Source organism: Microtus pennsylvanicus, chromosome 11, assembly GCF_037038515.1.
Source record: "Microtus pennsylvanicus isolate mMicPen1 chromosome 11, mMicPen1.hap1, whole genome shotgun sequence".
Lineage (NCBI taxonomy): Eukaryota > Metazoa > Chordata > Mammalia > Rodentia > Cricetidae > Microtus > Microtus pennsylvanicus.
Genome location: NC_134589.1, coordinates 54,417,078 through 54,442,337, shown reverse-complemented (window position 1 = coordinate 54,442,337; position 25,260 = coordinate 54,417,078). Strand labels below are relative to the sequence as shown.

General features: G+C 45.3%; 1 protein-coding gene across 1 annotated transcript in view; it reads left to right on the top strand.

Moving 5' to 3' along the window:
* Positions 1 to 25,260, top strand: part of Myh13 (myosin heavy chain 13) — a 54,317-nt gene that overhangs the window by 2,451 nt on the left and 26,606 nt on the right. Inside the window, exons 3-20 of the mRNA XM_075992124.1 lie at positions 1,502 to 1,717; positions 3,354 to 3,497; positions 3,579 to 3,735; positions 5,098 to 5,125; positions 5,214 to 5,325; positions 6,388 to 6,480; positions 8,951 to 9,014; positions 9,114 to 9,212; positions 9,314 to 9,417; positions 12,079 to 12,217; positions 15,776 to 15,894; positions 16,787 to 16,936; positions 17,038 to 17,208; positions 18,037 to 18,346; positions 20,520 to 20,593; positions 20,696 to 20,783; positions 23,665 to 23,782; positions 24,644 to 24,767. Coding sequence (XP_075848239.1) covers positions 1,514 to 1,717; positions 3,354 to 3,497; positions 3,579 to 3,735; positions 5,098 to 5,125; positions 5,214 to 5,325; positions 6,388 to 6,480; positions 8,951 to 9,014; positions 9,114 to 9,212; positions 9,314 to 9,417; positions 12,079 to 12,217; positions 15,776 to 15,894; positions 16,787 to 16,936; positions 17,038 to 17,208; positions 18,037 to 18,346; positions 20,520 to 20,593; positions 20,696 to 20,783; positions 23,665 to 23,782; positions 24,644 to 24,767 — 2,298 coding nt within the window. The 5' untranslated portion in view covers positions 1,502 to 1,513. The remainder of the gene's footprint in view (positions 1 to 1,501; positions 1,718 to 3,353; positions 3,498 to 3,578; positions 3,736 to 5,097; positions 5,126 to 5,213; positions 5,326 to 6,387; positions 6,481 to 8,950; positions 9,015 to 9,113; positions 9,213 to 9,313; positions 9,418 to 12,078; positions 12,218 to 15,775; positions 15,895 to 16,786; positions 16,937 to 17,037; positions 17,209 to 18,036; positions 18,347 to 20,519; positions 20,594 to 20,695; positions 20,784 to 23,664; positions 23,783 to 24,643; positions 24,768 to 25,260) is intronic.

Here is a 25,260-nt window from a genome sequence, read left to right as displayed (position 1 = left end):
TTAACCACGAGCCACAGCTAGCTTAAAGGAGCCGCTGGCCAAAATAAAACTGAAGTGAAGCTTCATCAGAATGAGGTCCAGAGCTGAGCAAATTCTTCACTCCAAGGAAGGCAGCATCTGCAGGATCACAGAAAGGATATCTCAACGGTGGCTAATGAAGGGCAATTCCCCAAAGGCCGGATGGGACGAGAGAGCTGAATGGGCTTGTCCTCACTCTCAACAGAGTTGATAAGATAAGAAAACATTAGCGGAAGAGAAATCCAGGAAAATGTGTATGGGTGCTGCGTGTGTGTAGTTGAATTCCATTTTATTTTAATTATATTTTATTTCAGTCACAGGAGAATGAGAGGAAAAGGAAAAGAGGGGAAAGAGAGGAAAGGGAGGTTGATGTGTGTGGGAAACACAAAAGATGCGACAAGGGAAGGAAGCAGATGGGAGGACAAGGGTCATGGGTCCAGGCTACGCCTGAACGGGGTAGACAGGAGTTGCTTCTTCATTTTAAATAAAATGAGGCAGGAGCCCAGGCAACTTGGCTTGAACAAGGTCACAGCTGGGACGTGAAGATGAGTTTCCTAGCTTGAAAGCAGAGAAAATACACACCTAGCGAGAAAAGGCCAAAGAAATGAGATGACTATAGGAAAGTATGACACATGGGGTGGGGGTACCTTATGAGTGCCCCACACACACACAATGCAGTGGGTTGTAAGACGAATGTTATTAAACATTGTTCCAACCGGAAAGCGCTTTACACTGTGAGCTTTAAACAGCTGTTTCCGGCCCAGTAGTCTTCTCTCCGTAAGTCTAGAACTCCCCTGAGAATCCTGTATAATGCAGGCTCTGCCTGAGTCATTTCAGCTGGGCCTGGCAGCGCACGTTTTCTGATAAAGCCCTGATAGCTTGAGGGCAATGCTTAAACCAAGAAGACAAAGTGACAACGCCTCTCAGAGAGAACATTCTGGACTAACAACAGACACATCTCCCAAAAAATCTGCTGGGAATATCAGTTTTCAGCTCACTAAATCTCACAGTAGATAGCTGGGGTCCGGTTATCTATTTCAACTGGTTCCTAGAAGGTCTGATACTTGTTGAAGTCTGAACTGCTTGCACTGGGCCAGCGTGCCTTCTGTTAATTATCCTGTTACCTAAACAAGTGAAACGACACTTTACGTTCTAATCGGTGTTAACCCTGAGCTGTTTGAGTTCTCTATTAGGAATTACTGGCATTCCAAGCTCTATTCCCACATTTACATAAGGGCATGGCACTCAGGTCACAGGGCTCAAGCAAGATGAGTCATGACGGGGTGCTTGCTGGAGCCTTCTTTACCGACTACATGACTGCCTCGAGTTTGCCCGCTTGATGCCCTCCCAAGGCCTGCCTGTAGATCTCTCAAAACATAGCTTTGTTCCAAGAGGCTTTGAATCTCCCTTCACTCCATTGAATAGCAATAACGGGGTTGAGGGTGGGCAAACCCAAGCCTCACCAGTCCCCCTGTCTCCTCAGGCCCCAGCAGTCATGAGTACAGACGCCGAGATGGCCATTTTTGGAGAAGCTGCTCCCTACCTCCGAAAACCAGAGAAGGAGAGGATTGAGGATCAGAACCGCCCATTCGACTCTAAGAAAGCCTGCTTTGCTGTGGACGAGAAAGAAATGTATGTGAAGGGCATGATCCAGAGCAGGGAAAACGACAAAGTCATTGTCAAGACCCTAGACGACCGGGTAAGTGTTGCTCTTGAGTAGTAACATCCTCACTTTCCTTGGGAGCAGACTACTAGAGATTGTATCCTGGTCCAGAACCATCTGGAGAGAGAACAAAACTTACGTTTGGCCATTCTGGGGTGGAAGAGTGAGATAGGCTGCCTGCCATCACCACTCCTTGGCTTCTGCTTCTTCCCTTTAAGGATTTGGGCTGGAAGGGTTTTGTGGTGTTTGCCTTAGTGGAAAAGAGATTGGTCTATTTAAAGAAGAAAGTGTTACTGACTGTTGCCTGCTGAGCCAAGTCCATACAAGCTCTAGGCTGTAGGACTCTGACAGCACAGGCTCAGGGACCCTCATTGGTTTGGAGTGGGTCATCACAATCCACTCTTGAGTTCAAACCTTGTTGGACTTGTCAGATCTCTGCCGTCGTGGCAGTCTCTTGCCAATCGATGCCAGCCGTGGTATCCACTTGCCTGGTTTACCATCTAGTGTGAGGGGTGCATGTCAGAGAGGAACACTGTTTCAAATGAAGGCACAGCAAACAGATTCTGTTTACATTTTTTATCATCAACCCTAACCTCTGATTCTAGCTCCTTTTCACTGAACTATGGGAAATAAAAACCCATCTTCAGTCATTCTTGGAGTCCCCCCCACCTTCAGAACTGTGCCCCATTTTCACAACCTTACAGAGAGTCACCCTAGACCCACGGCCATTCTGGTGAACCTACCAAGGCACGAGTGGCAGTCCCTCAAGCGTCAGAATGCAGAGACCTTCTCTGTCCCCGTGGGCTATCGTGGGTGTCTCTCTATGGGCTCAGCTGTTGAGAAAGAAGGCCTTCCTTCCTTGTGAACTTTAGCCCCCACCAGCAAGCCTCCTTCCCTTAATCTCAAAGCTCTACTGAGAACTTCGGTTTTAGGAGAATCAAAGGTAGCAAACATTCGTGGGTCTTTCTTCTGCCCTACTTTCTGTGTCCCCCGAGAACGAAGCGGAGAACCAATTATATGCTTTAGCAGGAAGCAAAGGTGGGAGTAACATGGAGAGGTGAAATTCAATAATTACCTCCAAATACTTCTCAGCCACGAACCATCATACCTGTCTAAATGCTTCACCATGACAGCAGAGAGAGAAGCAATTATCAGAGCTCTGAAGAAATGGGAGAAAAGAAATGGAGCATGAGATGGGGCACTGAGCAAGGCTCCGGGGATTTCTTTCTCGAGACAACTTTAATGAGGATATTCCAAAGAAGCCTACATATGCAGGGTATTGAGAAGGGAAAGCACAGAACTCGGGAGAAAAGTTCTTTCTAATCTTTGTCTTGTTACAGCATTCAGAGCAACAGGTTAAATCAAGACAACGTGTCTTGCTTTTCAACTATCTTAAGCCTGATCTGGCAATTCTGAGGGCCAAACTGCTCTTTAGTTTTATACATCTGATGCCCTTTTCTGGCACACACAATGCAAGTACGCCTGGGGACAGACCTGAAACAGATTAACCAAGGAATGTTACTGCCAGGTCATCTCTGGGCATGGAAATGATCCATTTAGTTGCTATGGCAATTCCATGATGACGGTGCAGTATCCCACTATGCCGCCTGCCCCAGGAGAGCACAGGTCATTGGCTCTGCATCCATCACTTGCTTTTCCTTGTTCTACCCAGGAACTCACTCTGAACAGTGACCAGGTATTCCCCATGAACCCCCCTAAGTTTGACAAGATCGAGGACATGGCCATGATGACCCACCTGCATGAGCCCGCTGTGCTGTACAACCTCAAAGAGCGATACGCAGCCTGGATGATCTACGTGAGAGCCTTTTGATCTCTTTCTATTTCGCTTATTTCTCTGAGGAAAAACAAGATCCAACATCTTTTGAATTTCCCACAGACCTATTCAGGCCTCTTCTGCGTCACTGTCAACCCCTACAAGTGGCTGCCGGTGTACAACCCCGAGGTGGTGGCGGCCTACCGAGGCAAAAAGCGCCAGGAGGCCCCGCCCCACATCTTCTCCATCTCTGACAATGCCTACCAGTTCATGCTGACGGGTGAGTGAGCCCTTGGATTCATATGACTGTAAGCCATTATTGGCCAAGTACTTGGGCCCTTTGCGGACCTCGTTCATTTGAACAACATAGTGGTCGGTGTAAATTTGGGAGCATCAAGAGACTTGGGGTGACTGACCAAGGATGTGGCACCTCTCATCACAGTAGTTACTGTGCAGGGCAAAGCCAGGGTTCCTAGATGAGTCACTCCAAACTTGAGCTTATTCGGGGGATTGTGGGACACAAGGACACCGCTATCTCATACCCCCCCCCCCGATTTGCCCCACTATGGGTACACTTAAAAGATCTACTAACCATCAACCACCTAAGGAATGCCAAGTTCAAGAGGTACAGCTCGCTCCTCTGATCCTTCCTGAGACGTAGACACGTTAGGTAACACTGCCACGCCGTTAGGTCTCCAGGCACTCATCTGCTCCACCTTCACCTGACTTGATTTACCACAGATACAGGAAGTGGACAGTCACGATCAGAAAACCCCTAGCGATCCAACGGCACCTTTACAGTCCTCACCATTTCTTCAATTTCTTTCCTTTGTATTAATTGAATTTACATGTTTTAAAGGGAAGATACATGTCACCGTTTGTATTAGCTTGCTAAGGCCACTGTGACAGAATGCCATAGGCTGGGCATCTTAGTGAAAACCTTATTTATAAGGATACGAGAGGCAATGTATTCGAGGGCTGTGGTTCGTAGGCCGTCTTTGGTGTTGCGTGGCTCGTAGGACATCTTCTTCCTCTCTGCCTTCGTCTTTCCCTGGTGTTCTCCCTATGGGCATGCCTTCACTTGTTCCTACACTACAGAGGCTCGTGTTGTGGGACAGGCCTAAGCCTGTTCCAGTCTGATCTCATCTTTAAGACTATCCCGAATCTCATTTACATTTTATTTCCAAATGAGGTCACAGTCTGAGGTTAGGACTTCAATATATGGATTTTAGTGTGCCATAATTCTGTTCACACGCTTTCATAAATGGAAAATCAGTCTTACTTTGTGCAAGTAGAAAATCAAGACCAAAAAATTGAGATGACATTCAATCAGCTAAAAGTTACGGCCTCCCAACATTTCAGGACCCAAAGCTTGCTTCCCTCATTAAAAGAAATAGGAGAACATCCCAGCAAGGATTTCAGATCTACAGACATAGATAGATAACCTTTACACCGTGGGGTTCATTGCTCAAGCATCCCACTTTCAGGGAATCTGCAAGACTCTCCCACAATGATTAGACAAGCCTACTCCACAGCCCCTAGCAAACAGCAAAGGTGTGTTCTCAGAGTCCTTACTGGGTTGCTTGTTCTTAAACCCACCTATTACTCATGAGTTTGCTTTTGCTTGTTTCTGTGTTTCTAGATCGAGACAATCAGTCCATCCTGATCACGTAAGTAGCCTGTGTTCTCGTCACGATGGCTTTGAACCGGGTACCTTCTCCTTCACTTTCCTTTATCCCACTACTTTTTCATTGACAGTGGAGAATCCGGGGCCGGCAAGACTGTGAACACCAAGCGTGTCATCCAGTACTTTGCCACCATTGCAGTCACCGGAGACAAGAAGAAAGAGCAGCAGCCGGGCAAAATGCAGGTGAGGGGTACTGCACACCAAAGGCTTGTTGGAATCAACATTTCTCAAATATTAGGTGAATGCCAAGGATATGAAGAAGGTACACACAGCAGAGATAGCCCACTGGGATGGTCTTGTTTGTCCCCAGACATTTTTCTGTAACTGGAGTATTGTGCAATTCAATGAAAAGGCCCACCAGGATCTGACAACTCAGTTTAATTCTAACACTAGCTTCGAGACATAGCAGCACACCTGACAAGTTAAGGTCTCAGGCTCACAAGCCCCAGTTCACATTACCTGTATGCACATCTAACCAACTTCTTATAAGTAAAGAGTCCCTGCAATCTCTTCTGCTGCTGCAGTGGCTCACAGAACTCAGGGACTATGTCCCCTACACTTATTGGTTGAGAGGGAAGAGGTGCACAGAGTACTGTACTGGAAGAGGAGTTTGGAGTTTCCACGCCCTTTCTCAGCATGCCTTCTCCCGGCAAGTCCTCCCCAACACTGGGTTCACCAGTCTAGAAGCTTTCCGAACTCCTTTGGTTAGGGGATTCTTACACAGGTTCCATTAGTTAGCTATCAATGGCCAGTTCAGTCTTCATACTTGCCCCCTAAGTCCCCAACCCTCTAAACATACAAAACCCTTGAATGGAGCTGAGGCTTCAGCTCCTAGTCACCACACACACCAGATCAGACCACAGCAGATCACATCACATTACATCACTTCAGAGACCCCAAGAGTTTCAGAAGGTTTGTGCCAAGAAACTAGCTGAAGCTCAAGTTACATATCTCTGCCTAAATCACAGTCGCATGGGGAACATGGCAAGGATTGGCACTATGTGGACATGGTGAGGGGGGGGAGTCTAGAATCTGCCACAGCCAGGTCACCACAATGCTACCCTAATAAAAGTCTCAGCCCACTGAGACTACCCAAGTGGGCTGTCCACACCCCAGTTCTGACCACTAGTCAGGTGACATCCCTCCCCAGACTCTGCTCAGGTCACCCAACAGTTTCCAGTGACCAAACACCCATCCAAGAAGAAAGCCTGAAGTCCTCAACTTTCTCTCTTCGCTTGTTACTAGGGAACTCTGGAGGATCAGATCATCCAAGCCAACCCCCTGCTGGAGGCCTTTGGAAATGCCAAGACTGTGAGGAACGACAACTCATCCAGATTTGTAAGACCCAGATCAGTTTTCAACTCCCTGTCCAATTGTTCCCATCCCTTAAATGCTGGACTCGAAAATTTGCTAGATATACTGAGCCTCAGTCTGCAATTCAGATCAATCGGTGTAAGTGGAATTATGAAGGTGCTGGTTTATTTTCCAGGCAAAGGGAAGATTTCACTGTCTGTCCTTCACCTTCGAAGACCCCTTCACAACACACTGAGTCACAGCGACAGGCTAGGAGAAATCATTTAGGCCAAAGTGATCTCTATGGGTGGAGGAACTTACTTTTTAATCTCTGTGTGTGTGTCCGACAATAGCAGGGTGTTGTCTTCTCTGTTGCCTTTCTTTCTTATTGCCTCAAAACAGAGCCTCTTACTGAACCAGAAGCTTTCCTTTTTAGCTAGGCTCCTGGCCAGTAATCTCTCAGGATCAGCCTGTCTCTGACCCTCAGTGCTGGGGTGATAGACAAGCAGAGTCATGCCTAGGATTCAGAAACACTTTTAAAAGCAAAAATTTATTGGCTTAGCCACAGGACCCTTAAAATAACCCAAATTAGCAAACTTGGCCTCCTGCAAGCCAGGAGACCCTGGGAGGAGGGGCAGCTAGTGAAGGTAGGAGAGGAGACTAGAAACAGAGAATGACTTGGTATTGTCAATACTGAAGGATAGATTCCATCCTCCAGAATTTTGCTTGCGATTAGCTCGACCAAAGTGGTATTTACTTCCATGCTGACAAATAAGTAAACATTGGTTCCTCCATGTAACTTCCTTGGCCAGGGTAACAAGGGCTCAGAGGTGAATCTGGGAAAAACACAAGCATCCCACACACTTCCCTAGCTGGGCAGCCTCAAGCTCACATCCCATAATCTTCCCACAGAGACCAAATGGATACTGACCAGAAAGTGGGTTGTAAATGGAGGTTTCACTGTCCCAACCCGTCCTACAGCTGCTTCTAAACAATCACTCAGAGGCTTAATATTAATTACAGAATGTTTGACCTATACTCAGGCTTATTACTAACTAGCTCTTACTTCTAAATTAACCCATTTCTATTCAACTAAGTATTGTCACATGGTTGTGGCTTTTACCAGTCTTCTGGCATCTTGCTTTTTGGGTGACTGCTGGGGTCTCCCTCAACTCCACCCTCTCTCTCTCAGTATTCAGTTTGGCTTTCCCACCTAGCTATAGTCTGCCTTGTTATAGGCTTTTATTGTCAACCAATGAAAGCAACATATATTCACAGCATACAGAAGGGCTATCCCACAGAAGTGGGTGCATCTGTCAGAGACTGTGGCATTGATCCCTGACTCTTCCTTTTTTGGCTCTACCCTTTGAACTCAGCTCACTGCCACATGCACACCTGTCTTCCTGGGTAGACAGCTAAGCCCCTTCCCCTCTGGTGGGGGATGTGTCTGTTATATGTGTCATACACACCTGGATCAAGTCAGTTGTTGTGTTGACCTTAAGTAAAGACACTGCCGTTGGGAACTCTGCCTGGGTACACCCACTTAGCCATGAGGTTTCTCACTTGGTCCTGATTCAGACTCACAATCATATCTGTCTACTTTCTACCATCCAGACATTTATAAGCTAAGGGGTGACTGATATTGTCCCCCATTAAGTTACTGAATACTGAAGAGTTCTCTAACTTTTCATAGACTGAGAAACTTTTGAGGATTGAACACATTCCACGCTGTATAAGGAAACCAATATGCCAAGACTTTTGCCCTCAAATTCACTCGGAGTGCAGTACAGGATCAATTAAGTAGACGATGCAAGAAAGAAGTATATGGATTGTGTGTACATGCTATCATTGTAAATTGTACATATATATAATTTCATAAATTGTCGTATAAATAATACATAAATATTTTGTTTATGTCACATTTGGTATATATAGTGTGTGTGTGTGAGAGAGAGAGACAGAGAGAGACAAAGGGAGAGAAAAAGAGACAGAGACAGAGAGACAGAGAGAGAGAGATCAAAAAAGGGAATAGCACAGACTCTGAGTTGTTCATTTGGGAGCCAGGAAGGCTACCCTGCGACTGGGCTTGGAAGATGGATTTTCTGTTAGGGGACAGCATGTAAAACTGTGAGAAATCTTGGAAGTAGCCTCCAGAGGTAAAACAGAAACCAGACAGACATCTATAAATTCTAACATGTTAGGAAGAGTGTGAGAAGCCGGGTATGAGAGCAAGGAGGCAATCAAGACTGGTGTGATCCTAAGCAGGGAAGTCAGAAAGTGAGCCTGTGGGTTTCCCCAGAGATACAGGAACAGGATCAGCACTTTGGGAAAGATGCTCACAGCCTTGGAAAACACAACCTGGGGACATGGGTGTCAGGGACGCAGAGGACAAGGCAGTGGCTTTGCTTCTGGCATCAGTCCCAACCCCACACCCCTACCCACTTCCTACCCACCTCTCAGAGGATCAGAGGCAGCATAAATAAAATAACCTGTTTATCAACCTGCTGTTGCACAGGGGAAGTTCATTCGGATACACTTTGGAGCCACAGGGAAGCTAGCATCAGCGGACATTGAAACCTGTGAGTCCACACAATGTACAAAAATAATGCTTAGCTAAAGGCATAACTTAGGAACCTGCAATCTCATTGCTTTTGCTATTGTTGTTGTTGATACTTTAGATCTCCTGGAAAAATCCAGAGTGACATTCCAGTTATCCAGTGAAAGAAGTTACCACATTTTTTACCAAATCATGTCAAACAAGAAGCCAGAACTAATTGGTAAGCTCTGGAGATGCTGTTCATAGCTTCTCTAACAGCAGTGGGAAAAGTACCCAGACTGAGTGCTGCCTGAGGAGTTAAAGCGTCTTTGTCTTTCACAGACTTGCTTCTGATTTCAACCAACCCCTTCGACTTCCCCTTCGTGAGCCAAGGAGAGGTCACAGTAGCCAGCATTGATGACAGCGAGGAACTGTTGGCAACTGATGTAAGCATGTGCTTATTTGTTTGCATAGAGCATTACAGTGCTCATGGACTGAGAGGCATCATAATGTGCTCACTAGAAAATGGAGATCAAATGAGGATCCAGAGATACTAGCTGATTAGGCTTACAGATTGTCCCAAGCCCACACCACAATACTTCAAAATGGGAATCTATAAAGTTCTACAAAGCAGGCTCCCAGTTCTACTCTCTGCCACTTTGATACAAATCTCCTTTTTGCATTTATAATGCTTGTGAACCTTATTCGGAAATTTTCAGCCTGCAGAAAAGTATAAAACAGCAAAACAAAAGAAAACAAACCCCTCTACCCTGCAGTGACTGTTCTGTTTTCCCTTCTGCCTTCACCCCAAACTCACTACCTCTTCAGCACACAGGGCAGACAGGTAGCCTTCTATCTCTGGGGATTCCCTGCAGATCTAACTATCATAACAGTAATAACTAAAAGTGTTGAGAACTGTCACATCACAGAGACAATGAACTTTACTTTCATTATTGACTCAAGTATTAAAAGTGTATTTCACATGGGTGTCACAATTCCCCCATTTCATGGGTATAGAAAGCTGACTCTTAGAAGAATCTTTAAAGAAAAGATACAACTTTCCTGAAGATACAAGGAAATGCAAACATGTTTAAACCCAAGTGTACCCAACCAGGAGTGGGGTCTGTCTCCATTTTTGCTGACCCCACCCTCACAGAAACTTTAAAAGCTATGGAAATGAGTCTTGTCCTTCATCAGGGCACATCTAGCACCTGCCACCTTTACCTTTATTTTGTAATGTTTCCAGGTAACACTGATTGCCTGAGACAAGTAGAAATTTTTTCATAATCAAATAAACCAAAGGTGATGGTTTCCCCAGTCTTCAAGAGTCAGGTTCATAACTGATGCTCCTACCCCAGAGGAAGGCTCTCTACGAAGTCCCTCGGTGTCTGCGGCAAATTAGTTTCCCGACAATCCTTTCATCTCGAATCCTCTGACACTCACATCCTTTCTACAGAGTGCCATGCTCTTAGCACTCATATGCCCATGTACTTTAAGTGCTCCCTAGACTATGCTACCTAAGTCAGCCTAAATGATATAGACAGCTGTCTTATATAGGCAGGTATGCGGGTCATGCATGTGGCTGAAGGCAGCTATGACTGAGGCCCAACAAAATCATAAACTTACTTTTAAAACTCTATTTTGCATTTTTAAAAATTATGCGGTTCTTGAACAGGAACTTTCTAGATTACAATGGCATGCCCAATATCATCACACCTGGAATGTGGGAAAGCGTTTATAATATGCTTGGCACAGTGACTCCTCCCCAAATATTTTCAGTCCTTGGCGCTTGAATCCACAGACAGGGCTCCTCACACCGAAAGTGTCAGTGTCTACACCTGAGTTCTCCTAATGCTCCCCTAATGGTGGCATTTCTTCTGGGTGACAGTTAATGGTCTGAGAAAAGAATGCCTTTTGGAGATTATGTTCCCCAAGAGGTTCCCCAAACAGTTATGCTTTCTCTTTGTCCCTTCTAGAATTTAGTGAGAGTCTTTTAATGTAATGCAACCTCTCCCTGGGACATAGATATGCACCACTGAGATAGGAAATGGACTCAGGGATAACTGTCATGGCTGTCTCTTTTCTGATCGCTGAGCCCTCCATCCTTTGCTAGATCCTTGGAAAGGCTCTTCTTGCCTACACAGGCATGCCACCCCAGAGTGCCTCACTCTTTACTATTATCCTGCTGACCCACTGGGTCTATCCTACCAATTCAGACATGTCCAGGCATGTTTCAACCCTATGAAAGAACAATTTGTAGACTGCAAACCTGTTACATAATCAACATGTGTGCCCCAGAGAAGGCCTTCTTGATTTTTTGGTTTTGTCATTTGAAGACTTTATGAGCAAAATAGTTTTGAAATCAAATCAGCAAACACTAGATCCAGACTAGCTCTTGCCCCCATCCCATGGCATCCTCTTTATAGGACTCTGGATAGGTTCTTACCCTCAGAGGATCCTACTTCTGCACCCACAAGTTTGTATATCTATAAGATCTGTGAACATGAGGATGTGTGTGTGTGTGTGTGCGTGCTCACACACGCATGCACTTATACATAAGAATATCTATAAACCTACAAGGTATTATGTGGACTTAATAACATAATATATGGATAGTGCCTCATCCAATACCTTATATAAAAGGGGAGCTCTATAAAAATGTGTCCTTTGCTCATCTGAAAATTGGTAATATCTCTGCTGACCTTCCTTCCCATGGCTAATATTCCATAGTGCATTTTCTAAATAATGTACAACTCTGTGAATTCCATGTTACAATGAAAAACTGAAACTTTTGGGCACGATTTCTCCATCACTGCCTATGCAATTTTCTTCCTCTGGTATGATATAGTGGTTTTCAAAACCTTCATTCAGAAAATAACCCATTTACATGTAGTGAGAAAGATCATAGCCAGTTCTTATCTGATGAAAGAAAAGAAATACTTCCTCCTCTTCCTATAATCTCCATTCACCTAAACAGACATATTTAAAACTGGGTTTTAGCCTTTAATGCAACACATCACGTATTCATATGCTTCTGTAATTCATATGCAAATGGTGTTTCATATGATACACAAAAAGGATCCCTGAGTCCCTTTTCTTCCTTCTAGAATGCCATTGACATCCTGGGTTTTAGCCCAGAGGAGAAAGTTGGGATCTACAAGCTGACAGGGGCCGTGATGCATTATGGAAACATGAAGTTCAAACAGAAGCAGAGAGAGGAACAGGCAGAGCCAGATGGCACTGAAGGTAACTGGACCTGAGGAGGAGAGTAGGGGTTGATTTTCCACCATGATGCTCATGTATGGTTCGCACTTATATGAAATAAGCTTTTTCTGCTCTTCCAAAATTATATACCTTGAATTTGAGTTGTTCAAGGCTCATTGCTCATGTCTTAAACAAGTCCACTCATTTCACTGAGACTTAAAGTGTCAAACTGACACCTACTCTCACCATCGAAGTGTGCCCGATTTTTAAGGAGGACTTGAATGAGTGGAAATTAGACTATTACTAAGTGAACTTCACTTTCTCTCCGTGTGTACTAATATCAATGCCCAGGATACTGTCCTGATAATTTGAACCAAAAATGAAAATCTCTGATAAAAAGGGAGTCAAATTTTCTTCTTCCTGTCGCTGTCATTCCCACCCTGACATCTATTGAACCTGACTCTGAACCAAAGACTGGTAAACAACTCTTTTCCCTTTGTAATTCTCACCTGGCCACTCTCCACCTTACCCGGAGAAATCCTGGAAGTAAAGCTGAGGGAAGTAGGAAGAGAGGAAAGGCAACAGAACCCACACCACCCCATGTGGCCTATTCTTTGGCCCTTACTTCTTTCATGTGCATCCTAAAAATTCCTTGAATAAAGGGGTGAATGATGGTGGGTTACCCCTAATAATCCTACCTGTTGATTCCATCCCTGCAGTGTATGAATCTGGTTGGTTAAACCTGGAAGCATCAAGAAGGTTCTATAGGCAAGGCTTAAAGGTTAGGAAGAGCTAATGACCTTATCAGTGTGCTGTTAAGGCTCTCATGATTTGTTTCTTTCTGCCTGGATTAATCTCCCTTTTGCCGACTTAAAGTCATCCGATCAGTAGTATTACCATGGGTATGATAGCCTACCATACTCATAGAACCCACCCATGCTCATGGGAAGATTATACAAGATGTGCACCAGAGGCATGTGCCTTGGGACCCATCTTAGATGCCTGTCTATCTCAGTGGTACATGGTGAAAGGAGAAACAAAATTCATAACAGGAAACACTTGACCCAGGACAATTATGGGGGCCTTTTTGGAGTAGAGGACAGTAAATTGCTAAGGATGCTTAGGATTCTGAAAGATACAGGGAGAGGCAGATACACTGTGGTAAGCAAGGAGACAAGAGAGATGGTGCGTTGGGGACTGAGGAAGAGAGGAGATCCACTCTGGCTACAGAGAAAAGGATGTGTGGCAGGTTTGCATTTGGGAAGCTATATAAACCATGGCCAATCCAAGTAGCAGGGGCATAAATCAGTCAGCAGTCAGCCTACTTCAAACATGGAATCTTGGAGAATATGCATCAGGATCCTCAACAAGCATGGATTGCATAGAAACACATTTTGATAGAATCCCTCGCCTTCGTCCTTCCCTAACGATCAGGTGCCTCGTGTTTACAGCAGAAAGAACCCCAACAAAAGAGACAGTGGGGAACTTAGTCAGGCACGAGCACCTATGATGATCATGTGTATGAAAAGCAGGCATCCACCAAACACTAGGCATGCCCCCCAGTAACACTAAAACCCCAACACTGTCACCATCTCCAATCTTGCAAACAACAAAACTAAAACCTGGAGAAACAAAAGCAAAATCCGCAATCAGTCAGTCCATACTGGAGCCAGCTGTCTGATCCTCTTTGCCACTGTACTGTTCCACAGCTGCTGAAAGCAAGGGAAAGGCCAGTGATTGGAAGACATGAGCATGGGTTGATCAACTATAAGAGTGATGAACGATGAATAACTGGTCCCATCCACTTGCGTGAGCAAAGCAAGAAAAGGTGATAGTTTGAGCAGAATAAAGTGTGCTTCTGACTGTTGATAACGCACTTAACAAACGCTACCCAGGGATTTAGTGAATCTGCCTCCATTAGCAGAAACAAAATGAGAGTCCCAGTCAGGGAAGGGTCTGCCTGGGAAGAGGCGTTTCTCTGCCTTCGTGATGGGCTCAGCTGATGTCAGTAAATGTCCACAAAGTACACAAACCTATCTGCAGTCGCCATTGGCATTTTCCAGGCTTAGATATTGAGGAACTCCTACAACCACCATGTCATAGTTTTCCTTCTGTTGTTCCGATGAAAGCCATGATCAAAAGCAATCCAGGGGAGGAAGGGGTTTATTTGGCTTACAGGTTAGTTGCCAAGGAGGGAAGCCAAAGCAGGAACTCAAGAGGAACCCGGGGATAACGCATGGTCAACGACCTATCTTAGACAGCCCAGGGCATAGCAGTGGCACCACCTGCAGCAAGCTCTGCCCTCCATCAATTTGCAATCAAGAAAATGATTGCCCACAAGACACGGCCACAGACCAGTCTGATGAAGGCAATGCCTCGTTTGTTATTGCTTCCTAATTTGTGTCAAGCAGACGGAAATTAGCCAGCATATATTAAAGCCCTCTACAGCTGAACTCCCTTGTACAAACTGTGATAGTATTGTGTAGAACTGATGCACACCCTCCACTCTACTGTAACTCATCTCTAGATGACTGACATCTGATACACTGTAAATAGCCAAGCTATAGTGCTCAGTCCAGAGGCAGTTTTTTGTTTGTTGTTGTGTTTGTGATTTTTTTTTTTTGAGACAGGATCTTACTAAGTAGCCCTGGCTAGTCGAAAACACACTATATAAATCAGGCTAGCCTAAAATTCACAGAGCTCCACTTAACTCTGCCTCTTGGGTACTAGAATTAAGGATGTGAGCCACCATGACTGGCAATACAATTATTTTTTTAACCCTACTTCTATTTTTCAGGGTGTGGGGGAGTTATACGTGTCAGGGTCCCTGTGTTGACGTCTGAGGACAACTTAAAGGATTTAGTTCTCATCTTTCATTGCATGAGTCCTGGAGATTAAACCCAGGTCATTAGGCTGGACAGAAAACACCCTTACCTGCCAAGCCATCTAGACAGCCCAGATGTAATTCTTTTTCTTAGCATTTTCAATTCATGGTTGGTGGGACCACAGGTGTTCCCATGTAACTAATATGTTTTTGGTTTGGGGACTTTCAGTTTTGGGATTTTTTGTTGTTGTTGTTGTTTCAATTGTTGTTGTTGTTTTGAGATAAGATCTCTTTATGTAGTCCTGATGGTCCTGGAACTTGCATATACACCAGCCTGGCCTAACCTCATAGAGTTCTGCCTGTCTCTGACTCCCAAGTTCTGTGACAAACGGGGTATGCCACCATGCCCAGTTGACTAACATGTTAATGAAGCTGAAATATTAGTAGGTCAAAAATAAGTCAAAAAGCATATTGTCTGGGCATATACTCGGTAGGTGGTAGAGTGCTTGCAAGCCAAAAGCCCTGGATGATACCCTCAATACCTAGAGAAAAGAAGGGAAACACAAGCTTACTGTGTGTAAAGTTTGCACCTAGGAGACGGATTGGGAGTTATTGAGAACAAAAGATCCCTGGACTATGGGTTGAAGCTTCACAGGCAAGTCCAGACCTGGTAACACAAGAGTATACAGAGACTTCACAAAGAACTAAGAGACGTGTTTCTGGGAGGCCGCTAGGCTAACTGGACAGCCCAGTGACTTCTGCTTCTCTTTCCTCAGTGGCTGACAAAGCTGGGTACCTGATGGGACTGAATTCTGCAGAGATGCTGAAAGGCCTGTGCTGTCCGAGAGTGAAGGTTGGAAATGAGTATGTCACCAAAGGACAGAACGTCCAGCAGGTAACAGAGATTCCCAGAATCTGGCTGACTTAGCTGGCCTGCTATCTGAATTGTGTCCCCGGCATTCTTCCAGTGACATCAGGAAAGTAAACTGACTTCAACATCAAGGTGGGAGTTATCCTTAGATCTCAGAGGTGACCCAAGGGATGCCGATGCAGGCATGCTCATTAGGTACTATGAGGGCTGGTACCCAGGAAATGAAGGCTGGCTGCCTCTCTCTGACTCCTTTGGGGGTTCCACATACTATTAGCTCTCTCCTCTAGTGTGTCTTTGCTACATAAGCTCTCTCCATTCTTCCCACCTGAGACCTCCCTTAGACCTTTCAAACTTACACCTCCATGCTTCCACTTTAAACCTGAAATTCAGACCAGTATCTTGTGATCCCAATTCCAAATTTTATCAAGAAACACTAATTCATCCAACCTACATCAAGACTTCTCCTCTAGGTGAAGCAGGGCCAGGGCTGTTATATGGTATAACCATGGCTGTTAAGAAACTATGTTCTTAGCCTAGCAGTGGTAGCACTTGCCTTTAATCCCAGCAGAGGCAGGCAGATCTCTATGAGTTCAAGGCCAGCCTGGTCTACAAGAGCTAGTTCCAGGATAGGCTCCAAAGCTACAGAGAATCCTTGTCTTGAAAAACCAAAAACAAACGAAACAAAACAAAATAAAAAACTATGTCCTTAGTGTAACTGTTCTTAGAGAAAGGAGACTATCATGAGCTAGACAGATGTCTTAAGAAATCTTTAATAAGATTCTGAATGATGTGAAATTGTCAAACGTTCAACTACTTTTGACTATCATGATGTCAGTTTTATGCTTCAACTTAATGTAACCAATGAGTGTAGAGTAATGACTTAACATGGATGTTAAATGGATGGTCCTTTCTCAAGGTGACCAACTCAGTGGGCGCCCTGGCCAAAGCCGTCTATGAGAAGATGTTCCTGTGGATGGTCACCCGCATCAACCAGCAGCTGGACACCAAGCAGCCCAGGCAGTATTTCATCGGGGTCTTGGACATCGCTGGCTTTGAGATCTTTGATGTGGGCTATTTAGACAAATGACTGGCTTACTCTGCTTAGCTCTGCTTCCAAATTCACTCACAGGGATTTTTCAGACTTAAATTCTTCCATTTTGCACCCAGTTCAACAGCCTGGAGCAGCTGTGCATCAACTTCACCAACGAGAAGCTGCAGCAGTTCTTCAACCACCACATGTTCGTGCTGGAGCAGGAGGAGTACAAGAAGGAAGGCATCGAGTGGGAGTTCATTGACTTCGGGATGGACCTGGCCGCCTGCATTGAGCTCATCGAGAAGGTAGGGATAGACTTTCTTTCTTTCTTTCTTTCTTTCTTTCTTTCTTTCTTTCTTTCTTTCTTTTCTTTTCTTTCTTTCTTTCTTTTTCTCTTTCTTTCTTTCTTTCTTTTTCTTTCTTTCTTTCTTCCTTCCTTCCCTCCTTTCTTCCTTTCCTCCTTTCTTTCCTCCCTCCCTCCCTCCCTCCCTCCCTCCCTCCCTCCATCCATCCATTCCTCCTTCTCTCTCTCTCTCCCTTTCTCCATGGTGGGCATCCCACTTTGCTCCTCTTCCCCTTTGGATAGTATCCTCCTTACAGAGAGGGTAAGCTTAGAAAGAGAGAGACTCAGAAAGCACTCAGAGCTGTTGTCACACCTAAGGAGGCACCTGAGTGGTTAAAATACAAGACTACAAGCATGTCAGTGGAATCCCAGCATGCATTGTGGCATATCTTACCTACTGACATGGCCCTAAATTCAAAGAGGACAGGTCAGGGACAGTGCCATTCTTAGTGGGAAGCTACTGTGAAAACAAAGGATGATGTTAACTTTAAATGAGGGCCTTCCATGCTAGACCTGCTGGTACATTCCTGTTATCCCATCACCTAAGAATCTGAAATGGGGGGATTATTAGTTGCAGACTAATCTATCCAGCATGACTTCATTCTTAGTACCTAACACTATTCTTTGGCTGCATCAAACACACCAGGAACCTTGCTATGGCGGCTCACATTCCAGTACTCTTAGCACCACAATAGTGGCACCAAAGGATTTCTCTTTGCTTTCTCCAACCATGAGTCACCAGGATGGCCTCTTAACCATAAAGACACCATCTCTGTCATACTCCTTCTAGCCAATGGGCATCTTCTCCATCCTGGAAGAGGAGTGCATGTTCCCCAAAGCAACAGACACCTCCTTCAAGAACAAACTGTATGACCAGCATCTTGGAAAGTCCAACAACTTCCAGAAGCCCAAGCCAGCCAAAGGCAAGGCAGAAGCCCACTTCTCGCTGGTGCACTATGCGGGCACCGTAGACTACAACATCGCAGGCTGGCTGGACAAGAACAAGGACCCCCTGAATGAGACCGTGGTGGGACTCTACCAGAAGTCTTCCCTGAAGCTGTTATCCTTCCTCTTTTCCAACTACGCTGGTGCAGATGCAGGTGAGATTCTTTCTCCCTCATGGAAAGTCCTGTGTAATTATTCACACCCTAAAGCCACTCATAGATAAATCAGCCCAACATGAGCTTCAAGTTCTCACCTCCATTTTTATCCCTCATATTTCCCATGTTCTTCTTAAAACAGTGAGCTCCATGGAGGTAAATTGGGCTCTAACTGGGTAGATTGGATGGGGTAGTCAGTACTTCATTGTTTAATAATTAAAAAAAACTAAGGTGTAATAGAAATACAATAAAATTAGTGCTTAAAGAGTTCAGTCGGGTTTTTTTTATACGTTTATAATGTTAGGCAATCATCACTACTATCTAATTTAAGATTATCTTAATTACCCCTATAATCTATATGAAACTCTCATTATTCCAGTTCCCTCCGTCTCTATGGATTATTTTCTCAAAGTTGGTCAGGGTATCTGTCTTCTCACTTAGTGATAATACCAAGACATGGATATAAGGACCTGTGCAGTTACGGGCGTTGGAACTCCCTCTCTAGCTGAGGCTAGTTGAACGTGTGGGTAGCTTGGAAATCTCATAGAAGTGTAGTCAGATGTGATGAAGTGTTTTAGTCAGACTTAGTGTTTTCAAGGTTGGTGCATGCCAGGGCGGGTTTTATGTCTGGATTCCTTTCTACAGGCTGCGCGATCTCCCTGCACAGCTGTCTTCGCTCTGTCTCTGCCTTCACTAGTCAGCGGGTGTCTGGGCCGTCTCCACTTTCTGACTGCCCTTCTGTAAATGCAGATCTCTGGGTGCTTCCCTGTTGTCAGCTTCATGAGGGTACACCTAGGAATAAAAATGCAGGGTTACATGGTGTCTTCACGTTTTTTCCAGTTGGTGCCATTAACATGAGGTAACTGTGCTTGTTTGAGACAGGGCCTCACTTTGTAGTCCAAGCTAGCCCATAATTCAGTATGTATCCCAGAACGCCCCAAACATGCAATCCTCCTGTCTCAAACTCCAAAGTACTAGGATGCCGGAGTGTATTGTCACAGCCAGGCCCTATGTGCAATTATTTGGGCAACCCGCAGAAGTTGTTCCCAGCATAGCGACAGAGCTGCTGGCACCGATTGCCAAAGCTCCCAATCCACTTGCACTCAGTGTGCTAAACAACCGCCCAAGGTCTAGTTATAAAGTATTGACCATTTAAATGCACGCATTTATTAGTTAATCTCTTTGATTTAAAATGCATGCAAGATAATGACATAATTTTAAAAAGTTAATGTCTAGTTATTCTTTGGGCAGAGAATTATAATAAATGAGCACAATTTAAACTCGAATGATGAAATGGTTTTCTTTGGTACCTCTAACTGTCTCATCGGGCAGCCTCACTTAGGGACAGTGTCAAGACATTAGTAGAAGAACCTGTGGGTCTGACCAAAGGCCTTCTGGCCTTTCCTCCCTGACCCAAGTATACATCCCTGCCTGTCCCTGCGGACAGAGAGAGACAAATGACAGGAGCACAAGGAAGAGAGGGGGAATATTTTCCCCCAGCTGAACTGTGATTAAATTTCAGAGGCTGAATGGAAAAGAGAGCCATTCTGTAAAACCAAACCAGGCACCACTGGTTTCAAGCTGAGATAACGAATTAGGTTGTTTCTCTTAGAAAAGAAAATATGCTATAGGATTTTCTTGAAAAAAATATATAGTTTTGTTATTTTCAGTTTCTTCCTCATGAAGGCAGATTCCAGGATGCTAAGGCCTATTCTTATGATCCCAGCCCTGAGGTAGTTGAGGCAGAAGGATTGGTGCAAGTTCAAAGCCAGCCTGCGCTACAGAGCAAGACCTGGTCTCAAAAATCAAAAGTAATTAATTAATAATAAAAGGAATGAACATATGAGACTCCAATCATGGAGAAGGAGGCCTCAACCCATTTGATTAAATGTCAGACTCTCCTAGGAAAGGATTGTCCCTCTACCCCAAGAATACGTACTATGCTCCCAGCTAAACGTCACCACATCCCACCCCAGCCCATTCACACAATGTTAAAGTTGAGTATCCTCAAATCTGGGCAACTTAGGTGTATGCTGAGAACAGTCCAATGAAAATTTGAGTCCTTGGGCCAATGCAGCCAACACTCCTGTGGCCGGGCAAGGATGAGGCACTCCTGAACCCTTCTCTGGTCCCGCTGTGCTGCTCCTGACCCCAGCTCTGTGTCACTCTGCAGGTGATTCGGCAGGAAGCAAGAAGGGAGGGAAGAAGAAGGGTTCCTCTTTCCAGACAGTGTCGGCTGTGTTCAGGGTATGCGGTTTCTGTCTTGGTACCTTCCTCGCTGGCTTGTTTCTCTCCCCAGTGAAATGGCATGTGCTAAGAGAAATGTGCTTGCTTTGGTCTGCATCCTAGGAAAATTTAAACAAACTGATGACCAACTTAAGGAGCACCCATCCTCATTTTGTCCGATGCCTGATTCCCAACGAGACCAAGACTCCTGGTGAGTAACAACTCAGGCTAGCATTATTCAAAGAGAACAGGACTCTCGTGGATTTGTAGCCTTGTCCTAACGGGTTCAGGGGACTCCTTACCACATGCTAGGGCTTTAATCCAGTTACCGGCTTCAACGCAATCCTACAGCTTATGAAGTATAAGCGACTGTTTTCCATATTTTACAAATAAAGAAATCAGAAATCGAGGCATGTTAGGTCTCAAAAAAATTTTTTTTTCCAAAGTCTAGCATTTAGACAAAAGCCAGCGTACCCTGGCCTTTTAAAGAGGACAGTTCCTGGGAAGGGAGGGGAGCAGAGAAAAAAGTATAGCTCAATAAAAACAATTTTTTTAAAAAAGAAGGCAGTTCCTACTTGCTAAAAGAAATCATTCTTGCAAAAGGGACCTACGGATTTTTCCATTAACCTATGCCCCAGGTGCCTATTTACCATATCAAAGTGGACCGCTGGCTACCTGTCCCTCTCAGCCTTGGCCCACACAGAGTCCTGCCCCCCTTCAGCACGTCTCACCCCACCTGCATCCCTCAGCCTCTCCAACACCTGACTGAGCCTCTCTTCCCTTCCCCCAGCCTCAGGGCTTCTATAGAATTCAGCTACCTGTCCTCTTGGTCTCTGGGTTCCCAGGTACTCTCTTTTCTTCCTCTCTGGCTCTTCCCCCGTCCTCTCATGGCCTGGTTCAGTTTGCCAGTCCTGTTCAGTCTGGACCATTCCAGATGCCTGAGGCTATGCTATTCCTCAGTCTACAGTAAATTCCAGATGCCCAAGGCTATGCTCTTCCTCAGTCTACAGTAAATTCCAGATGCCCGAGGCTATGCTCTTCCCCAGTCTACAGTAAATTCCAGATGCCCGAGGCTATGCCCTTCCTTATGTCTACAGTAAATCTCCTCAGCTCACACCTGGGAGCACCGTGTCCTCATTTCTTTTTTCATTTTCTAAGGCACATGTTGATTGCCTTGGCGGGCTACTTAGTCTAGGGTTAGTAGCCCGCCTGGCGGTTCAGTTATTCCAGGGTCCCGGAGAGGCACTACCTGGAAGATATGGGCTAAGAAAGAGGAAGAAGGCTATGCAAGGTTTGTCAAAGCCTCCGTTTATTACAGATGGGGTACAGCTTTATATATGGTAAAGAGTTGGGGGATGGGCACAGGGTTCTGGGCTCTTGCCGCGTGGTTCACGTTGGTCACATGGTCCGAGTTGGTCACGTAGGCAGCAGGTTATCTTCAGTCAGGTCACTGTAGGCCTGGAAGTTGACACACCTAGCTCCCTAGATAGTTTGGAATGTGGGGTGGGTTCCGCTAACAGATAGCTCTCATTAACAGCCAATTTGGGTGTGGGGTAGGCTCTGTCAATAGAACCATTCTTAATACAATTAGGGGTGTGGGGTTCTCTGCAGACTCCCCAGGGTGATGGTTCCTGTAATGATTTTAGGAGGAAATTGGCTCCTGACAGGCACACAAGTTCCCCCTTTCATGCAGTTGGTAAATAACACAGTTATGTTTGAACTGGCAGCAATATCATTCATGTATTGAAATATCCTGGGCTTCATTAATCTGCATAGTCATAATGTTTTGTGCATCTGCTAAAATTAAAAATCAGCAGATACTATGAAGAAATGTGAAAAATGAGAAATATAAACCCAAAGTAATGCATGTTATAAAAATCAACAGAAATGAATACCAATACGGTTTTTAAAGAAACAAGAAAGTTTATTTGTATATTTAAAATTTTTCTCTAATATAACCAAGAAGTAGAAATGTTGAAAATTTTCCAAAAAGAGTATTTCATCTTGTGACAAAGCTGGAAGAGCACCCTTGGATTATGAGAGTCTCAAGAACCATTTAAATCTACTTTTCTATTCAAAATATCAGTAAAATGAAGTCGTTACCATCAAAAGGGAAAGGAACAGAAGTGGGAGGAGACAGAGGGGAAGCAGACCAGATGCCTAAGGTTTCCTTCACAAATCCTCCTGGAATTCTGATAGATGTATTTCCTCCTCCAGCTTCACCAATCCTTCTGCAGGAAATCCCCCGCCGCCAGTGGCCTTTGCTCTACTTCATCGGCACCGTCTGGTGTCATAGCTGTCAGCCGCACAGAGCTAGGCTTAGGGCAGCTGAGATGAACCCTTCTTGCTAATGAATTTAAGTGTGAAAGGTCAGGCATAGATAATTTTAGTGGGAGGGGCTACAGCTCCCATCACATTCTAAAACTGGTATAAGGATCTGTCTTTGGAGCAAGCAGGACAGCCTGTAGACATTCTAGAAATTTCTCTAAGATGAAGTCCAAGACAGCCTGAGCAGCATCTCTCCCCAGCTTACAGTAAGAAATCACCATAACAGTGGTATCTCTCCTTTAACCCCCTGGCCAAGCTGGTTACCAAGAGTGGCCATGACGTCTCTGTCATAGGCCCCTCTGGTCCCACTGGCCCCAACCTTTCTGCTCAACCCCTGTGTCCTGAGGCAGGTGCTGAGCAAATGCCCACCAGCCCCGCACTGAGCCTCCACTCCCTACTGTGGCTTTCTCCTCCCGGATTTTGTTTCTTATATGACAGACTCTGCATATTTGACATTTTCACCCCACCCAGCAGAGATGGGAAGGAAGGCTCTCCAGGCTGTCTAACAAGGAGTCCCAGGGCCTTTCCACACACCCCTGCCTTTCCTTGGAGTCAGTTAAAAATGGAGACTCTGGCAGGATAAAGATTTCTCCCTATGGCCTTGGGGTGCTGGAATCTCCCTAAGACTGGGACATCTCCTTTGTGATACTTCGTAGACAAGTGGTAGTCACCGCACTCAGTGCTAATATCAATACACTCAAATCCAAGTTCATGGCGTCTCAGACAAATAATGAAAAGCCTCCCACCCCCACACTTTCCCCCAGGTGTGATGGACCACTACTTGGTCATGCATCAGCTGCGCTGTAATGGGGTCCTGGAGGGCATCCGGATCTGCAGGAAAGGATTCCCCAGCCGAATCCTTTATGCTGACTTCAAACAACGGTAGGTTGCCTCTTCGGGGTATCTATCTCCTTTGAGGACAACTTTGCACACACACCCCAATCCAAAGCACTGTTGGCCTCAGCAGTGGGTGAAGAAACAAGCCTCTCAGGGTTTCTGGACTTCATTGTGCGGAAAGGATAGACCCATGTCCCCAGAGAGTCTGGAGATGGCCCTAACTGATCTATCAGTCATAGTCAGACCTAGCCTGACTGTCACTTTAAAGGGTATCTCACCGTGATGGACTTCTGGAACCATATGAGCCTTTGTATAGAGGTGCTCTTGTATATTAGCGGATCCTAGCCACTACCCAAAGATGCTGATAGCAAGCCACACACCACATTCCTGCCTTGTGACCATCAAAAGTACTAAACATCAGGCCAGGCGGTGGTGGCACAAATGTTTAATCCTAGCACTCGGGAGGCAGGCAGATTTCTGTGAGTTCGAGGCCAACCTGGTCTACAAGAGCTAGTTCCAGGACAGGCTCCAAAGCTACAGAGAAACCCTAATCTTCCAGTTGAAGCCCACTGCTCTAGAACACCTCTTTCCTTCTGGAAATCCGGGAAATCCAGACCCCTTGAGAGGTAGGAAGAACAAAGTCTCCAAGTCACAGTTAAAGCCAAAGCTCTTCCGGGTCAGAAGAGCCATTTCCTCTGAAGGCAATTTTTCTAAAACATGTGCATCTTCCTTCCTTCATATTTCTCTCCCTCTACCACACCCTAGAGCACTCTCTTGGACTCCCCCCTCTCCCAGACTAGCAGTACAGCATTCACCATCTTAAGACCAGAGCAGAAGGTTCTAGAAGGTCTGGTCTCAGGTACAAGGCCATCCTGAAATGTCAAAACCATTGTCTCCTCTCCTCAGGTACCGGATCCTTAATGCCAGTGCCATCCCAGAAGGGCAGTTCATTGACAGCAAGAACGCCTCTGAGAAACTCCTGAACTCCATTGATGTAGACCGGGAGCAGTTCCGGTTTGGCCATACCAAGGTGAGAACAGGTGGCCTGGAGACTCCCCAACCCTGGCCGCTAGTCAGCTGGTCAGAGGGAAAAGTCTTGCTTCTGGTCAACTTGACCAACCTTGTCTCATAGCCCAGACAGAGGAGCCCCGTGACTATGGCTGGGGACTCTGGCTCTGTGTTGATTTTTAAGAGGCAAAGATCGTAAGTTAGAAAAGGGAGCAGCAAGCAGGGGATACCTGGTGTTCTACAGAGAGATTCTCAAAGAAGAATAAAGAGCCACAGAGTGCATAGAACATAGGACAGACTCCAGGATGAGTGATGACTTGAGAAGGACCAATGTCACTGTGTGTGTGTGTGTGTAGGTGTGCATGTGTGTGTATGTGCCTTGTGCACAGTCACTGAGAAGGGTAATTATAACCATTGGAAGGACCAAAGTCACTGTGTGTGTGTGTGTGTATGTGCCTTGTGCACAGTCACCAAGAAGGGTAATTATAACCATTAGAAGGACCAAAGTGACTGTG